We start from the raw sequence: 20729 nt of genomic DNA, 5'->3' as shown, positions 1-20729 counted from the left end.
CATTCAAAGAACTTATCTTGGAAGCTACTAGGCTTTACATACCAACTAAGAAATATTGTTCAAGGTTTAGGCCAAAATGGATGTCAGATGAACTAATGAGGCATATGGCAGAGAAGAAAAATGCATGGGATACTTACAAATTAACACATGACACAGAAGCCTATGATAGATACAAGTTGATATGCAACCAAGTTACAAAGGAGGTTAGGCAGGCTAAGGCAGATTACGAGAAATCCTTGGCAAGGGATGCAAAGAAAAACAGCAAAGAGTTCTTTACTTATGTAAACTCTAGAAGGAAAGGGATGAATCAGATTGGTCCACTTGATATTGATGGGTCAAGTGTTGATGATCCTGCTCAGGTAGCTAACAAACTAAATGAATATTTTGCATCGACATTCACACATGAGGAGTTATTCAGCGAGGGGAATGCCAGAGGTGTATTCAACTCTAGCAGTAAGTTACAGAATCTTGAAATAACTGGGAGTAAAGTGGAGGAGAAACTGTTGAAGATAAACACAAGAAAGGCACCCGGGGTGGATGGGATCTATCCAGTTATATTAAAGGAGGCAGCAAAGGAAGTAAGCAAACCCTTAGCCATAATTATGAGAGCTTCCTTGGACTCAGGGGAGGTACCCATAGACTGGAAATGTGCAAATGTGACCCCAATTCACAAAGGAGGATCAAAGGCTGACACAAGTAATTATAGACCTGTGAGCTTAACTTCTGTTCCAGGAAAATTAATGGAGGCACTGGTTAAAGAAGCACTGCAGGATGATTTAGACAAGACTTCAGTTATAGCTCAGACACAGCATGGTTTTGTTAAGGGGAAGTCTTGCCTGACCAACTTGATTGGATACTATGATGCAGTCACAAAAGAACTGGATGCAGGGAATAACTTTGATATTATATACTTGGATCTTAGAAAGGCTTTTGATACTGTTGCACATGGAAGACTGCTACACAAATTGGAGCAGTGTGACATTGGAGGCAAATTGCTGCTATGGATAAAGGGGTGGTTGAGGGGGAGAAGACAGAGAGTGGTAATCAATGGACACTGCTCATCGTGGACTGATGTTATTAGTGGAGTCCCTCAGGGCTCAGTGTTGGGTCCATTATTGTTTTCTGTATTTATAAATGATATTGATGATGGTATATCGGGATTAATGTCCAAGTTTGCAGACGATACAAAGGTTGGCAGGGTTGTCAAGGACACTACTGACACTATGCTGCTGCAACAGGATCTGGAAAGGTTGAGCAGATGGGCTGAGAGGTGGCAAATGAAGTTTAACATTGACAAATGTAAAGTACTACACATGGGAAACAGCAACCCCAGAGCAACGTATCAACTCTGTGGTACAACACTGACAGTGGTAGAGAATGAAAGGGACTTGGGGGTGGTTGTGCAGGCAGATATGAAGTTCTCTGAACAGTGCAGACAGGCTGCAAGAGTAGCTCATGGTGTCGTGTCAATGATATACAGGAATTTTTCTAGTAGGGATAAGGAGATGATTATTCCCTTGTATAAGGCAATGGTCAGGCCACACCTTGAGTACTGTATACAGGTCTGGAGGCCTCATTTCAAGAAGGATGTAGAGCTGCTGGAATGAGTACAGAGAAGGGCAACAAGATTAGTGAATGGAACAAAGGGTTGCTCTTATGAAGAAAGGCTTAAGTTTTGCAAATTACAGTGTCTGGAGACTAGGCACTGGCAAGGTGATCTGATAGAGGTGTATAAAGCCTTGAATGGTTTGAGCATGCTCAATGCCGATGTGATTCTTCCTCTTGCTCTGAATAATCACCTGAGAGGGCATAAATTCAATTTGAGGAAAGACATGTAGGATAGATGTGCGGAAATTTTCCTTTAGCCAGTGGGTAGTTGGTTGGTGGAACAGACTTCCATCCCTTGTTGTGGAAGTTGATAGCCTAAAGAAATTTAAGGCTCAGCTGGACAAGTATTTCGAATGAATGGAGGGGTGAAATGGGAGTGGTTTTTTTTTTTTTTTTTTTTTTGGCTGATGCTGCATGAGCTTGCTTTCTTGCATCATATGCCTTTACTAATGCTAATGCTAAATGGCATGCATTTTTTAACATCTGTACAGCTCTTGTTTCAGCACTTTTCCTTTTATATCACTTTTTTTAAGGTACCAAGTAGGAAGAAACCTGAATACGATCCTTCTTCCTTTTGATTTTAGTTTTGTGAAAGCGACTAAATTCTAGGAATTGTTTATGGTGAAGTTTTTTTTTACTTCATAGAAATAATTTCTGATACAGGTGACATTTGTTTATTTAATACAGTATTTAACTCATAGCTTTGCAGGTATAATTGCCCTCCTTTATTGTTGCACTTACATATTATCATCAGCTTTTTTAAATTCAATATTGTTTGTCCACTTTTTTTTTATGCATACAATAATTATTGCCTTTTTATTTGTGTATGTTTCCAAGTTGGCATCAGTAAAAAAAACATTTGGAATTATTTTCAGTGGAGGAAAAATAACTAATTAATATCATAATGGCAGCATTATTATTATTATGTTAATACAGTGTACACTGCTTTTTGTGATCACAGATAATGTTATCACACATGTAATGCTATTATTGCTTTTGTGAAGTCCCAATCAGACATATTAATGCATAGAAAAACCAATGGTATTGTAATCAGCGCTTCTTTTTTTGTTATCGCTTTTTGCATTATTGCGGTTTATGCATTTGCAGTGGAAGTGATTAAGTACCATCCTAATTTGTTCTTAACCTCAACACTGTGCATGTCTAGTTACTACTGTTGCCTCGTACAGTTCAGATGGTTGTCTGTGTCATCACTCTGTGAAATAAAGTACTGTATCTGTGCTCCTACCAGTCTGATTGTTTTACAGTAGGGCATTAACCTTTTTGTTATTCTTGATTTTAATATTTTCTTTATTTGTTTTTAATGTTTTGTACGGATTTCCAGAAACATGATAGTTTCATTTTTATTGATGATTTTTTCAAAGAAATAGTGGACATTCAAATTAAAGTGTAATTTTATGTTGCTTGATTTTAAAGTTTTCTTTCTGTTCACTTTCCCCTTTTTGCACTTTTCTGTTCTGCATTTATAAAGCAATGCTGAACAGCTGCATTCTTGTTTCATTGGTTATTGTTATCAATTAAGCAATGTCCCAAAGTGATCACAATAAGCAGAATACGGTGTACTACATTTATCGGGTTGATAATACTCAAGATATATTTAATTTAATTTAATAAAATATTTTTAAAAATTTCATTCATTTTAATACAATACACTGCTTGACAAAATTAACAGAACAGTAGAAAACGTGATGTAACTCATGCAGCTTGCGATGAAGCAGGACACAATTTGGTTTGATGGTGTACCATAGAATAACAATGAAATGAGGAGACAGCAAGAAACTTCGGACCAGTATAAGGGAGATTTATATGGGTTGTATAAGAATTACCAAAAAGGTCACATTACAGAAGTCGATATAAGATGCTCAAAAATACGGTCGCATGACATCAGTGTGCCGTATGATCCCCTCCCACAGCTAAACAGGCCTGACAGTGGTGAACAATGCTCAACATAAGGATGTCTATAAGATTCTGTGGCAACCTATTCTTCCACTAGCGCAGATCTTAGCTCACCAAGTGACTGAGGAGTTGCTGTTGGAATGCAGTGCAATGCCCAAGGCCATCTCACACGTGTTCGATCAGACTTAAGTCTTATGATTGTGCTGGCCTTGGCAGTCGTTCAGTTTCAAGATATTCCTCCACCACTTGAGCTCTATGTGCATTGGCATTATCTTGCATGAAAAGAAAATATGGGCAAACCACACCCCTAAAAAGTCACACATAGGATTTGAGGATCTGTTCTCTGTACCTCTGCGCAATTACAGTACTCCTGTCAAAAACATGAAGAGAGGTTCGGCTGTTGATCATTATTCTGTCCCACACGAGAACATTGCCACCACTGTAAGTATTTCTTTCTCTGATGGAATGGCACCACATTCCTTGTTCTTTCCAGATGAAATAAACTCTAGGATCTGTTTGTAGGCTAAAACGGTACTCGTCAGAGAACAGAACTGTACACCATTTGTCAGGGTTCCAAGTCACGTGGGCGCCTCCGTAGCCAGGTGGGAAGGAGCAGCAGTGCATAGCCCACGCTTCTTGGTGCGGAAGGTTAGGATGCAGAAAGGTCAGGGAATGACCACCGCATATTCCCGGCGCAATATGGCCTTAGTTGCTAATGCTCCTAAAAACCAAATAACCAAGTCACGTGTTCGTGGCAACAATTTCAGCGATCTCTGCAGAGGTTTGGGGTTAATGGGATACAAGCCACTGGCTTCCTTGCATAGAGTCCACTTGAATTGAGCCTTCTTAACACAGTCTGGTTGGAAATGTTTTCACCAGTCGCCGCAGCAACCACAAAAGACAGTTCAACAGTTGATTACAGGATATCATAGGGTTCCATCTTGCTGTTAGAGCCAGGTAGCAATCTGTTCTGATTGACGTGCCCCTTGAGTGACCTTGGCCATCTCTTCTTGAATGCTTCCTGTCTCCTAAAACTACTTCCATAGTGCATGTTGGCTTAATGTGTTACAACACTGCATGACACATTAAGCCAACGTGCCACCTCCCTTTGTGATTGCCCGGCTTAAAGTCATCCAATGGCCCACCTTCTCAAAGAATGATCTAAACGAGGTGACTTGCCATCCCGAGTACTGGAGATTTGGATATCCCACCGAGAAAACCAAAAAATGGGAATGAAGTGATGTGGTCACAACCCTTGTTTATAAAGGGTTGAATAATTTGCATAATATGTGGCTCTGTAAGATGGTAGATCAATTTCTATTGGATATTTGGAATTTGCATACCAGGATGCCTATTATAATCAATATTTGTTTTCGGGAACACTTCACAATAAAATATTCACGAAAAACGTTTTGTTCAGTTAATTTTGTCGAGCAGTGTAGTATGCATAAAAAAAGTTGAAGGTGCAAAAAGCAATCACAGTACATTAAGTATGCAGGTATCATTTGAGACCTGCATACTTACATATAAACTACAGCTTTATAAATGCCGCTAATAAAGAAAACTGAAAAATAAATTTTATCTACCAAATTATTGGCAGAATCTGAAAAGTAGGATCCCACTTATAATGTTCATTAGGGCTGGTCTTCCCAACCCAGAAAGTGCTGTAATGGGAGTTTACTGTAGTATAGATTATATTCAGTAAATAAATAAAGATTGGTTACTACTTTTGTTAAAAAAAATATGTATATTCATTTTCATAAAGCATAGGATAGTTTCACAATGGGTAACTTTATGTTTGGTTTTATGACAGAGTACAAGAAAGTTACTTCAGATTTTAACTGAGGAATTGATATATGATTCATCTTCTGCTGCTGTTAGATTGTCTGTCGTAAAGGTATGCACTAATTATATCATTGGAATGTCTTTCTTCTTTCCCCTTTCTTCATTCCCTTAATGTGTTTATTGTTTATCATGATGCCTATATAAAAAGTTCACTGGTTTAAATGATATTTTATTGTTGTATTTCATCAGTAATAGTTAAATGAATTGATAAAAAATATAAATAATATTTATTTAAAGAAAACATATTTTTAAGTATTGCATCTAAAGATGGGTGCAGGAAGGTCTCCCAGTAATGGTACCATTTTTAAGAACTTGTACATTGCTTTCTCAATTTCTGGAAAGGTGTACCCTTCTAGGTATATCTATCCAGAGGCAAAGGGAAGGATTTTTGGTATACCATCAGGGGTAAAGGAAGGGTTTTTGCTTTTGTAAAGGTGACTACAGTGGTCTCAGACAGTTTTTAAATTCTATACAGTGGGACCAACTGTTGATGTTACCAACAGCAAATTCTAAATGGGAAGCATTCAAGGAATTAATCTTGGATGCTACTAGACTTTTCATACCAACTAAGAAATACTGTTCCAAGGTTTAGGCCTAAATGGATGTCAGATGAACTACTGAGGCATATGGCAGAGAAGAAAAATGCATGAGATACTTACAAATTAACACATGACACAGAAGCCTGTGGTAGATATAAGCTAGTCTATAATTAAGTCACAAAGGATGTTAGGCAAGCGAAGGCAGATTATGAGATTATGATCCACTTCTCATCAATGGTTTGACTGTTGATATTTCTGCTCAGGTAGCTGACAAACTAAATGAGTATTTTGCCTCTACATTCACACACGAAGAATTGTGTAGGGTAGTGTTTTGTTTTGGGAAGTGCAGTCAAGTAGCAGAGTTCGTGCACCTAAAAGTTAGGATGGTGTTGGCTATTGGCTGGTTGATTGATAAATCTAGCAATTAAATTACATGTTGCATTTTCAAAGAAAAATTTTGTGTAAGAAACTGCACATGTACCTAGAACTGCTCCCATCTTGAATGAGCCAGGCACTGAAGTGAGTGGAATGAAGAAACTCATATGGAGAGATTACCCAGTCTGGAAGCATCTGGGGAAACGACCGACTGTTAGAAAGTTAGGAAGGAAATGCAGAAAGTTCTTCTATCAAGGGACAGGAGCCCAGTCAAAAAGGTGAAAGGGAGGTAGCAATTGCAGTCACAGGCCTGAATGGAGTTAAATGCAAGTGTGTTCCAGTATAATTCAAACACCATAACTGTATAAACTTATATGTGGAGCACTTTGAGAAATTGTTTGTTATATATTGACAAAAGGGAAATTTCGTTAATGTAATGGATGAATAATTAAGTTATATGAATAGTTCATGTAATAATTTATCAAATGATGTAGGGATACGAGAAGGAAAAAATTTATGTGGGTGAGCAGACCACAAGTGGCATATAAAAATATATATATATATATATATATATATATATATATACACACAGGTGGCCCCTCTGTTATGTGACTAGTGCCCACATAATGCCTTGGAATAGTTATGTTAATTTAGTTATTACTGCAAATACTGGTATATTCTAAAATATACAGTATGTGGTAGCATAAAGGTGCTGAACTTTCACTATGAAAAGGCAGTCCTATGTTATGTTTCTAGAAAAGATGCCATAAGTCGAAACCAATTTTCTCACCGAGACAACAATATATTCAAGGATTATATTCTTGACCAGAGGTCTGATATACATGCAAATAGTACCCTTCATCAAATAAAAATCATATGTAAAGTATATGCAATAGTGCTTACGGTATTATAACTTATAATTATTTTAACAATCAACTCTCAGTAAGTTTTATCACTTTTCTCTTCACTTTTTAAAGTAACGGCCTTTTTGCTGTTTCTTTCAAACTATCACTTGGGCATCCTTTCCTTTTATTAGCCATTTATACAGTGAAATAAATCCAAAATGCTTTTAAAAAAGTCTCCAAAAATACTGCACATAGACATTAAGCAAGAACATTTTTGGAAGTAGACTAACTACATTATATATGTTTCTGCTTATATAAGTTTGGATCCCATTGCGATGCAAGGAATCGCTACGAGTTTTTTTTTTTTTTTTTTCGCAATGTGGCTGAGAGGGCCGCATAGTTTTCCCTTTCAGAAATTGGGTTTTTTGGCCATCAAATAGCAAACCAACTGAAAAAATACATGAAATTACAAACATGATATACAGTCACTCCCCGATTAACGTAAGGGTTGCATGGTAAATATTGTAAGATTTCCGAAAGTCTCTTAACATAAAATTTTTCTCACCGTCTACTGCAGACAATGCCTGAGCAAATGTTGTGCATAAATAGTATGCTTTTAAATTCAAAATAACACTCTGATCCATAGGTTGGATGAGTGAAGTCATGTTTGGCGGTAGAAATATGACTCTCACATTCAAATTGAAATCATCTAGTTGCATAGGATGTCCAGGAGCATTATCTAATAGAAGAAAAATCTTGAAAGGAATGTCATTGTCTTTACAATATTTTTCAACCTCAGGAATGAAGCAGCATTTAAACAAATCCTCAAAGGGAGATATTGTTATCTATGCTCTCAGGTTCGATCGGAAATGCACGGGTAGGGTGGCTTTATTGATGCCCTTAAATGCATGAGGATTTCCAGAATGGTACACAGGCAATGGTATTAATCTGTAATCTCCTGCTGCATTAGCCCTAAGCAAGAGCGTGGCCCTACCTTTTGAAGCCTTGGAACCTGGCATTGTCTTTTCCTCTTTGGCAATGTATGTTCAGTCCGGCATTCTTTTCCAATACAGAGCAGTCTTGTTAATGTTAAAGATTTTCTGCATTGAATAGCCGCCTTCATCAATAATTTTTTCCAACACATCACAAAATTTCTCTGTACCTGCAGAATTGGCACTGGTGACTTCACTGCATACTTTAATGTTTTGGAAACCAGCACGACGCTTGAATCTATTAAATCACCCGTTGCTTGCCACGAACTTGGCTTGGGGTTCGCCATACTTATCCTTAATATCTTCATAAGTACTTCTTGCTTTTGCTTGAATGGCTATTGGACTCAGGGGCACTTGCTTCTGAATCTGATTTTCCATCCATATTATTAATAGCTGTTCCATCTTTGATATAGCGCCTGAACACTGTTTTGTGAGCACTGTTGATCTTAAGTGTATCGATCCTTTAACACATTCTTTTGTATGCGCACTGTTCTTTAAAATATTATTCACTGTTGAAGCAGTGAGACCTAATTCCTGCAGTAGATGACAAACTTTGTCCTGCTTTGTACTTCTTAATCATTTTCATCTTCATCTTCATTTCTAAATAAATTTTTTAGCATTATCATTAGTAGAGGCACATGATGCAAGAAAGCAAGCTTATGCAGCATCAGCCAAAAAAAAAAAAAAAACTCATTTCACCCATCCGTTCATTCCAAATACCTGTCCAGCCTAGCCTTAAATTTATTTAGGCTATCAACTTCCACAACAAAGGATGGAAGTCTGTTCCACCAGCCAGCTACCCGTTGAATAAAGGCAAACTTCCAGACATCTATCCTATATCTGTCTTTCCTCAATTTGAATTTATGCCCTGTCAGGTTTGTGCCCTGTCATTCTGTCATTCTTCAGAATGCCCTGTCATTCTGAGCAAGAGGAAGAATCCCATCAGCATTGAGCATGCTCAAACCATTCAAGGCTTTATACACCTCAATCAGATCACCTTGCAGGTGCCTAGTCTCCAGACACTGTAATTTGCAAAGCTTAAGCCTTTCTTCGTAAGAGTAACCCTTTGTTCCATTCACTAATCTTGTTGCCCTTCTCTGTACTCGTTCCAACAGCTCTACATCCTTCTTAAGATGAGACCTCCAGACCTGTATACAGTACTCAAGATGTGACCTGACCATTGCCTTATACAAGGGGATAATCACCTCCTTATCCCTGCTAGAAAAATTCCTGTATATCATTGACAAAACTCCATCACCTGCTCTGGCAGCCCATCTGCACTGCTCAGAAAACTTCATATCTACCTGCACAATTACCCCCAGGTCCTTTTTGTTCACTACCACTGTCACTGTAGTACCATAGAATTGATACGTTACTCTGGGGTTACTGCTTCCCATATGTAGTACTTTACATTGATTTTGTTTCGTTTCCTGGCACTATCAACACTTGCACTTTCCGTTGGTCCTTTTCCCTTCATCATTGTAATACATAAATAGGAATGAAGAGAAGTTTTCTGAACATTTGTTTTTTATATGATTGAATATTTCTGTAAAGGGGAAAACATTTCACCATAATATCGTAACGTAAAAACCCACAGAATTCCAGTTATTGAAAATGCAATAAGATCGAGTTTACTACCCATTTATAATAGATTGCACTAACAGAAAAGCCCAATAAACCGGAAAGTGCAAATTGTTTATATTGTTTTTTGGCAGTGACCTCCAGAAACGTGCTTTAGAAAAATATAACAAAGGCGTTAAAAATTGATTCTTATAACGGGAACATATGATAACGATGAATGGGTAGTGCAATTTCCATTATAAAAATGACCTTTTAGAGAGATAAATAGCTTAGTAATAAGTGAAATTTTCACCTTCCAAGGACTTGGAACGATTTACAAAAAAAAAAAAAAAAAAAAAACCCAGTATGTTATTGGGTTCACATTGGAGAGATTACCCATTTTTATCCCTACAGATGCAAAATACGTTTCCATATTTTTTTTCAGTTTGCACCGGCTGGCAAAAACTTACGTAAAGTCGAATTTGCATAAGTCGAGTATTACTTAAGTCAGGGAATTCCTGTACTGTCATTTACAGTGGATTCCGGTTATTTGGGCCACTGGTTAATTGGGACAGCCATTTATTTGGGGCAAATCTAAAAAAACAGAACACAATTGAGAAAATAACCAGGGTTTACTTCGCTTAATTGGGACAACATGCCGTTTAATCAGGGCAGGAGACCGCAGCACTGGAGATTACCCTACGATTGTCTCCGACCGTACGACGTGGTTCGGTCAGATTTCTGGAGGTCACAACCATAAAACAGTAAAAACAATTAGCAGTCACCTGTTTATTGGGCTTTTCTGTTAGTGCAATCTATCATAAATGGATAGTAAACTCGATCTTATTAAATTTGTGATAATACCAACAGCTGGAATTCTGTGGGTTATTAAGGTGAAACGAGTTTACACTTCCATGGAATCGTCAATCATATAAAAAAATTGATTTTCAGAATCTTCTCTTCATTCCTTCGTAACTTGTTACTCTGTTCTCACTTGCACGTATCGTGTTACTTCAATTTGTGTGTGCCGTGTTCTTTGTTATTGATTGCTTATCTTTTTACTGTTTTAAATTTTAACCCCTACCCACTAATGTCAGTGAACAGAAATGTCAACTAGTTAGTATGTACATATTACAGTGGGCGCCTCCGTAGCTAGGTGGGAAGGAGCAGCAGTGCGTAACACACGCTTCTTGATTAGACCTGGGTTCGAGCCCGTCACCACCAAATACGGAGGGTGCGGAAAGGTCAGGGGATGACCACCGCATATCCCGGAGCAATATGGCCTTATTTGCTAATGCTCCTAAAAATCAAATAACAACAATAACATATTACAGTACGTATTAATTCTTCCAATTTTCACGTATCATTTATTTTTTTAATCGGTAAGGTAATAAAGGATAAATTTGTGCTTAATATATCATTACTTTTATAGCATGTAGATAATATTCCTCCTATTTTTGCTAATTAGAATCGCTGTTTAATAGAATTAAAATTCAATTCACAAATGTGATCACAATGACCGGCGCTTACTACACATCGTATAATGAATGGTACTTTACTATGGTGACACTATTGTAATGTGATTTGATTGTACAGTGAACCAATTTTAAAGCAGGGGTCCATTGTATTTTTAACTATTTATGTGAAACTTTGGATAATTGGGGCAGCCGCTTAGTTGGGCCAAAATGCACTAGTCACGATGTGTCACAAATAACCAGAATCTACTGTATTATGATTTGATTTGTTAAATGATTTTTTATGTGAATTTTTATTCTTGTTTTAACTTTTCACTATTTAGTGAAATATAAAAAAAAAAAACTGCTGTTTGCACTGCTGTAAGTAATAACATGGATGTCAATTGCTGATGACATTAAATGGGATCAACATAAGTCGAGAACTGCCTGTAGCTGTAAATACCTGAGTATAATGATAAATATGAGCAGATGTAAAAGTATTGCTTAACCTGCAGCTAAAAAGCTGCTTGCTCACCTTTGTAATGTATTGTAAGCCAGATTTGAAATTATTTAAAGACTAAACATTGATAAAATATTAACATAAATGCCAGGTTAAACTTTCTAGGAACTATGGCAACATGAAACCTGAGATTTGTAAAGCCCTACTTTATACAGTGTATATGCAAAAATAAATTTAAATTCTTAAGGACACAGTGTAATGTTTAGATATTTTACTAGTTTTCTGTGGGTTTATAGATTTTTTTTAATACTATGAACACACTTTTTTTTACTAAACTATTCATTAATAAAAATTAATAAAATTAATTAATAATAATAAAAATTAATAAAAAATTCTATAATTAAAATTATAGAATTTTAATAAACATAAGTGTTTTTGTACATTTGATTTTAGGGCCTTTCTCATGTGCTGGAAAATCCTCTATGTTATCCCACCTTAAAAGCATTGTTACCCAGGTTAAAAAGTTCTTTTCATGATATATCTGAGAAAGTAAGAATAAGTTTTTGTGACTTATTGATCAAGATTAAAGCCCTTCGTTTCATTAAGGTTTGATATTTTTTCAGTTTATGTTATTTCTTGTATTTAAATGAGTACATTTTAGTAAATAGGAATGTTATTATTTAATGAAAAGAAATTAATGTTTATTGCATTAAAAATATGATGAAACACGTGTATTTATGAATATTACTGCACTATTTTTAACCTAATCAAACTTTTTCAAGCATTTATCTCAGCATGGTACTGATTTGTTGCAAAAGTTGTAGATGTTTGATCACACAACAGAGATAGCAGCTTTAATATTTGACAGCCACAAAGTAAAAAATTGTTTCAGTTTTCTTAATCTGCATCAATTTGCCACTCATTATTTTATTGTTTGTTTATCAGTTCAGAGAGATGGCAATCACTGGGTGTTGTCTAGAATATGTGATAAGGATAGTCCTGTAGCTTTGTAGTTATTTAGTGCATTTGCCTTGTCATGTAGCCTGATAATATAGCCACCCATCTATTGGCCTTTTCTAGTTTGAACAATGTGGGAAAAAAATGGAGGTTTTTTTTCCTATATTTTTTTAAAATGAATTAAAAACTTTAATTCTAAGGTAATTTCTTTAATTAAGGGAGTGATTGTCATTATGAAAAGAAAGAAATATAAGTCTTTTGCAGTAAAGTTAAGTAAAATACAAGTACGGTATTATGAGAATTCTTGTTTTTCTTATAGTTATCAAACTTTTTCACACATTTATCCCACAATGATACTCATTTCCTTAATTAAAGAAATTACCTCAGAATTAAATTAAAGATTTTAATTTGTTTGAAAAAAAAAAACTGTTTTCAAAATTGATTATAACAAAATACCTCTTAGCCATTACTATTTTTACACTCCATCATTTTTGTAGAGAGTAAAATGTTAAATAATGAAAAATAATTAATACAAATAATAATTAATTGTTCTAGTATGGGATAACCTTTTTGTTTAATTCTTGGTAATAGCCAGTTGTTAACCACATTTCAGTTTTATTTTTTAAATTATATTTTGAATGAATTTTTTTTCATATAAAAAAGATTGATTTTGTAGAAATTACACTTCAGTTTAATATATATCTTAAATACAAAATTCAAAATTTAAATACATTTTAAATAAAAAAAGTACAAAATTCAAAGGCCATATGTGTGTACAATATGAATGTAATTGACTTTTTTTTTATATGAAAGAAACACTAATGGAAATGCATTACTGGTTGCTTCCTTCTATCATCAACTTAACTGGGATAATTTTTTTCTGTTAAAATGTGTTTTTTTTTTTTTTTTTTTTTTTTTTGGCTGGTGCTGCATAAGCTTGCTTTCTTGCATCAAATGCCTCTACTAATGCTAATGCTAAATTAGCAGCAGCCAAACAGTGTAGAGATTCAACAGCTGTATATAGCAGTGCCTTGAATTTTTAATGTATAATAGATTCACCTTGGTTATGTTATGCAATTAAAAATTATGTTACTAATTTTAGGTCAACTCATAGATAATAATGTTTCTGAAGTGAACAAAAGCCCAAGCATGTTGTTGCTGTCACTGAAAAGAACAGCTTCCCCAAGACAAGAAAATAAAATATAACACAGGTCTGGAGGCCTCACTTCAAGAAGGATGTAGAGCTGCTGGAACGAGTACAGAGAAGGGCAACAAGATTAGTGAATGGAATAAAGGAGTGCTCTTACGAAGAAAGGCTTAAGTTTTGCAAATTACAGTGTCTGGAGACTAGGCACCAGCGAGGTGATCTGATAGAGGTGTATAAAGCCTTGAATGGTTTGAGCATGCTCAATGCTGATGGGATTCTTCCTCTTGCTCAGAATAATCACCTGAGAGGGCATAAATTCAAATTGAGGAAAGACAGATGTAGGATAGATGTGCGGAAATTTGCCTTGTTGGTTGGTGGAACAGACTTCCATCCCTTATCATGGAAGTTGATAGCCTAAATAAGTTTAAGGCTCAGCTGGACAGGTATTTTGAACGAACAGAGGGGTGAAGTGGAAGTGGGTTTTTTTTTTTTTTTTTTTTTTTGGCTGATGCTGCATAAGCTTGCTTTCTTGCATCAAATGCCTCTACTAATACTAATGCTAATGCTAAAAAACTTGCTTTCCAGTAAGTAGAATCACTCACTGGGTTATGGCTCTAATTACATTATCACTATGAATAGCATATAATAGAAATTTTTTGTAACCATACGTAGTCTTTCATATTACCAAGAAACTGGTATAGGTTCTGGAACATTATGCTTTTGAATAAATTTGTGGCTTGGGTAAAGAAAGCCTGCACGAGAACGACGACAAACGTCGGATAACTTACGCGGTAAATTAGTTTGCCGATACGGCACTCTAGCGCTGCTCACTCGGTAAACAGACGGTAGGTGTTATCGGACTGGAGCAAAGTCGAGAACGATATACTGATTGACAGGTAGGCGTGGCAAACAATGAAATGATTGGTGGTGGGCGCGACAGACGACAAGCTATTAAGGTGCTGATTGACGTTATGATACGTGTGTATCCGCATGAGTGTCTTTAAAAATAAAAGTACATTAATAAAAAAAATTAATATTTTATTAATAAACAATTTATGTGCTAGTCCACTCATGATTCTAAAGAAAAAAGGTTAGGTTACCCCCTCCATTTCGGGAGAGGTTCAAGCTCCCATGGGATTCAAGTGGAGGTAACCTGACCTATTTTCACCCATTAGGGCATATTATTGAACAAGAAAATAAAAATACGGTCATAAAAAAATTTATTTTTTTATGAATGTATTTCTAAATATGACTGATTCTAAAGAAAAAAGGTTAGGTTACCCCCTCCACTTCGGGAGGGGTTCAAGCTCCCATGGGATTCAAGTCGAGGTAACCTGATCTTTTTTCACCGTTACAGTAAATGTTAGGGCATGTACGATTAGGACAAGTTACCATTAGTGCTGCTACAGTGATACTAAACCGATGTTATCGTGTGTTGTGTTCGCGCACCAATCAGCACGTCGTTTGCCACGCCTACCTGTCAATCAGTATATCGTTCTCGACTTTGCTCCAGACCGTTAACACCTACCGTCTGTTTACCGAGTGAGCAGCGCTAGAGTGCCGTATCGGCAAACTAATTTTCCGCGTAAGTTATCCGACGTTTCTCGTCGTTCTCGTGCAGGCTTTCTTTACCTTCGCCAAATTTGTTTATCATAGAGTTATTTGATATTTAATTTTCACAGTAAAAACCTTCTCTGAACAGGGGAAAGGTTTTACTAGGAAACAGTTTGTATTTATTTGGTGCTTGCCTATGGTAAATATTTTGTGGGATCGAATTTAAATTGCCTTTTATTTTTATGATTTAGGTACATCTTTCTTTCTCCTCCTTGCTTCTTCAACTATGCAGTTTCTTTAACTTGTTGACAATTGGTAAAACATACATGTAATCTTCTGCTTATGTCTAAGAGTGTATATCTAGTACACACTCTTATATACAGTCTAGTGCTTATATATAGTAAAGCATATCTACAGTATATCATATTTATGTTAGAGTGTCTTGAAGTGTAGACCATTTCAAAAATTTGCACAAGCCATATGTAAGTCATTAAAATTATTAATTTTTTTACTATCACATTATGCAATAAAGTAATCATAATATTTACTAGGGGGCTTCTGCACTCTGCTCACTTTGCTTGCCAACCCCTAGCCAATATCGGATGTACAAAAAAAATGTCTTAACCTGATCGGCATCATTTCTGAAGCCGCTTCGGAAAGAGTTTCCTTCACATGATCGACCTATTTGCTTACACCTGCCACTCGAGAGACTTCTTGAAAAGTCTCATACACTACTCTGTTCACAGTTCTCATGTCTTCGAAACACCTTAAACATTTCGCTTTGTGTAATTTCAAATGAAACCTCTCGACATCTTGCGGTGAGATGCTGTTCAACCGAGCTACCACTTTACACACATTTTTACGTCGACGCAGTTTATTTCCCGTTTTGTTCCATGTAAAATGTAGAGATATGACAGAGTAAGTCTAATCTTTTACACCTCTCTCTCTCTCTCTCTCTCTCTCTCTCTCTCTCTCTCTCTCTCTCTCGTAATTATACTAATATACTAACATTATAATGCATTGATCGAAATCTAATCAGGAAATAACCTATGTAATTATTTACCTATGCATTAGTAGTGATGTAATTGCCTAGGCACATTACATGGCCTTGCTGCCTTTGCGCCATAAAGCCCATAAACAAACAAACATGTAATTGTCCTGCCCACTTCACCCGCATCCTTCTTCTCCCATTGGCTCAAATAAATATCACTAGGAGGAAAACTTTTTTAATGTATAGAGAGATAATGATAATAAGTAATTATAAAAAATTATAATAAAAATTTGAAAATGTTCAACTTGAATACATGCATAAACTCTTTCATTATATTCAGTGACATTTTTTATAATATTTGAATGTCCGTCTGCAATTGCAGTTTAATTCTGTGTATCAGCTTCTAGTTCCTCCAATGTGTGGAGATTATTTTTATGTACTTTGCCTTTCAAACAGCCTCACAAATAATAATCCATGATCACTGAAAAAGTATTTCAACAACACTACAATTCAACTTTAAACACACATTCAGAGAGGGAATATGCACGTGGCTTCATTGTGAACAAAACTATGAATAAATGGATGAATTTGTGTAAGTGTAAACTTACAGCCATTGTTCTGCATGCAGAGGTATACAGCATTGCCACCAATGTGGTTTTGCAAAAATTGTGTATGGTTGCCAAAATGAGAGAAAATAATTTTTTCATTTTGGGTTGCACAAATTTTGAATTGCCATGTAATACATGTCTTTATTTCTGTTTCTTGCAGAAAATTGTGTTGAACTTCATATAACCATCCTCATTGTATATGAATACGCAATTTGAGTTTTTTTTATAAAAACAGGCTTCTCTCTCTCTCTCTCTCTCTCTCTCTCTCTCTCTCTCTCTCTCTCTCTCTCTCTCTCTCTCTCTCTCTCATGATGATCTTTTGCATTTACCAACCTTAAGTGTGTGTGTGTGTGTGTGTGTGTGCACCACTGGATACTGGCAGTCGAAATGGGCCAATGCCAATACCAAGGCTTCATCTTCCTCCTGTCACTACAGGAAGACCAAGCACTTGGGATCAGAAGAATGACATCCTTGATATCATGGAGAGAAGGCTAATTTTTATAGCCAAGCTACTCATCAGCCATATATTATCACCTCCCCTCCCAATATCTGGGATGCCTGCTGCTGGAGGATTCCCCAACCATACCTAAGAGCAACTCCAACATTAGTGGCCCACCACTAATAAATCGGAATGTCTTATAATGGGGGATTTTAACTTCCCAGATATTGACTGGAACTTGTGGGTTGGTCACTCACACACTAGTCAGACTTTTGTGGATTTATTGGATGATTGTTTTCTGCAGCAGCATGTTCAAGAGGCAACCAGAGAAAGTAATACCCTTGATCTGGCTATCAGCAGTGATCATTCGTGTATTAAGAATTTGCAGATAAAGAAACCACTAGGTGGCAGTGATCACAGTGTACTGATGTGGGATTTACTTAAAGATTTAATTACCATCAGGAGTAAAGGAAAGGGTTTTTGCTTCCATAAAGGTGAGTACAGTGGTCTCCGACAGTTTTTAAATTCTGTACAGTGGGATCAACTGACGATGTTACCAACAGTAAATTCTAAGTGGGAAGCATTCAAGGAATTAATCGTGAATGCTACTAAAAGTTTCATTCCTATTAAGAAATATTGTTCAAGGTTTAGGTCTAAATGGTTATCAAATGAACTAATGAGACTCGTAACAGAGAAGAAAAATGCATGGGATGCATATAAATTATCAAGCTACTCAGAAGCCTATGGCAGATATAAGCTAGTCTGTAATCAGATCACAAAGGAGGTTAGGCAGGCGAAGGCAGATTACGAGAAATCCTTGGCAAAAGATGCTAAGAAAAACAGCAAGGATTTCTTTACTTATATAAACTCTAAAAGGAAGGGGATGAATCTGATTGGTCCACTTGACATCGATGGTTCGAGTGTTGATGATCCTGCTCAGATAGCAAACAAACTGAATGAGTATTTTGCATCTACATTCACACATGAGGAATTATTATTAATGTTTGAAAATGGCAGAAGGTTATCAAATTGTAGCAGGATACTTTATGATTTTGTAATAACTGAAAGCAAAGTGGAGGAGAAATTGTTGAAGTTAAACATAAGAAAAGCACCTGGAGTGGATGGGATCTATCCAGTTATATTAAAGGAGATGGCAAAGCAACTAAGCAAAACCCTTAGCCATAATTATAAGAGCATCCTTGGACTCAGGGGAGGTTCCCACTGACTGGAGATGTGCAAATGTATCCCCAATTCACAAAGGGGGATCGAAAGGTGACACGAGTAATTACAGACCAGTTAGTTTAACTTTTGTTCCGGGTAAAATAATGGAGTCACTGGTTAAAGATGCATTGCATTATCATCTAGACAAGACTGCAGCAATAATTCAGACACAGCATGGGTTTGTTAAGGGAAAGTCTTGTCTGACAAATTTGATAGGATATTATGATGTGGTTACAAAGGAACTGGATGCAAAAAATAATTTTGATATCATATATTTGGATTTCAGGAAAGCTTTTGACACTGTTGCGCATGGAAGACTATTGTACAAATTGGAGCAGAATGGTATTAAGGGTAAGTTGCTACAATGGATAAAAGGATGGTTAAGTGGGAGAAGACAGAGGGTGGTAATCAATGGGTGCTGCTCTTCGTGGACTAATGTTATTAGTGGAGTCCCACAGGGTTCGGTGTGAGGTCCACTGTTGTTTTGTATATTTATCAATGATATTGATATCAGGTATATCAGGTATATCAGGCTTAATGTCGAAGTTTGCAGATGATACAAAGGTTGGCAGGGTTGTTAATGACAGTAAAGACAGTATGCTAATGCAACAGGATCTAGAAAAGTTAGGTAGATGGGCTGAGAAATGGCAACTGAAGTTTAACATTAACAAATGCAAAGTACTGCATATGGGTAGAAGTAACCCCAGAGAAACGTACCAACTGTGTGGTACTACGCTTAAGGTGGTAGAAAATGAAAAAGACCTGGGAGTAATTGTGCAGTCAGATATGAAGTTTTCTGAGCAATGCAGACAGGCTGCCAGGGCAGGTCATGGGGTTTTGTCAACGATATATAGGAATTTTGCTAGCAGGGAGAAGGAGGTGATTGTCCCTCTGTATAAGGCAATGGTCAGGCCACGCCTTGAGTACTTTGTACAGGTCTGGAGGCCTCATTTTGGGAAGGATGTAGATTTGCTTTAGCTTGTACAGAGAAGGGCAACAAGATTGGTGAGGGGAATGACGGGATCCTCTTACCAGGAGAGGCTTAAGTTCTGCAAATTGCGGTGGCTGGAGACTAGGCACCTGCGCGGTGATCTGGTTGAGGTGTATAGGGCCTTGAATGGGTTGAGCACGCTGAATTCTGATGGGATCCTTCCACTTGTTCAGATTATGAACCTAAGGGGGCATAAATTCAAATTAAGAAAAGACAGATGTAGAATAGATGTGCGGAAATTTGCCTTTAGCCAGCGGGTGGTTAATTGCTGGAACAAACTTCCATCTGTCGTTGTGGAAGTTGATAGGTTGAATAAATTTAAGGAGGAACTGGACAGGCATTTGGAGGGAATGGTGTGATTTATTTTTATTTTTTTTTTGGCTGATGCTGCATAAGCTCATACACTTGCTTTCTTGCATCACATGCCACTACTACTACTACTGCCACCATAACAGGCTTGCACTAACTAATAGGTTCTTTCCAAAGCAGATGCTAGTGGCTCTGATTAGAGTAGATGGTGACTTTGATGCCTTAATTAAGAACAAAAAATACAGATTGGAATTTATCTCTGCTTTTACATGGAGAATTCATAATGTACTACAAGCAGATCATCAGTTTGGCTGAGTTTTTCCCATTGCTGTTTTCAAATGGAATTCAATGAACATAATAGCCTTGATGAATAGGATTGCCACACACTCCAGTGTGGATCTTTAAGCCTGCTCAGCTAACTAGGAGACAAAGTTGAGTTCTAAAGCATTGCAGTTCACAGCAACGCTTTAGAACTCAGCCTTGACATATTATTTATACATCATCATCATTATTATCCTATGTGTCCTTCTTTTTTATTGTCATTATTACCACTATTATTATTATTGTGTGTGCCATTTTTCACTTTATTCTGTAACCAGTTTATGTTATTTTGTTTGTGCATGTTAACTCCTGGCACTTGTTGCCATGATCAGTAACTGTGTTGGTTGTAGGATACTATATCACAATAAAGGTTTATTTATTCATGAATTATGACTTTTTTGTGATACTCATATTTTAGTTTTTCTTTTCTGTCTTTGGTAAGTTCTTCTGCACAAAGAACATACTTTGTAGTAAATAAAATTGAATTACCAACATTGCACTTTATACGAGGGGCATTCAATATATTATCTACCTAATTAAAGAATTTTAGTTAGATAGATAATATACCTAACTAAAATTAGTTAGGTATATTATCTACC

General features: G+C 36.5%; 1 protein-coding gene across 1 annotated transcript in view; it reads left to right on the top strand.

Moving 5' to 3' along the window:
- Positions 1–20729, top strand: part of LOC150081312 (condensin-2 complex subunit G2-like) — a 162876-nt gene that overhangs the window by 80438 nt on the left and 61709 nt on the right. The window contains exon 8 of the mRNA XM_090380160.1: positions 12046–12198. Coding sequence (XP_090236286.1) covers positions 12046–12198 — 153 coding nt within the window. The remainder of the gene's footprint in view (positions 1–12045; positions 12199–20729) is intronic.

Source organism: Mastigoproctus giganteus, chromosome 8 (genome assembly GCF_048544385.1).
Source record: "Mastigoproctus giganteus isolate SK-2022 chromosome 8, ASM4854438v1, whole genome shotgun sequence".
Taxonomy (NCBI): Eukaryota; Metazoa; Arthropoda; class Arachnida; order Uropygi; family Thelyphonidae; genus Mastigoproctus; species Mastigoproctus giganteus.
Note: the sequence above shows the minus strand (reverse complement) of the source record. Positions and strands in the feature narration are given on the sequence as shown.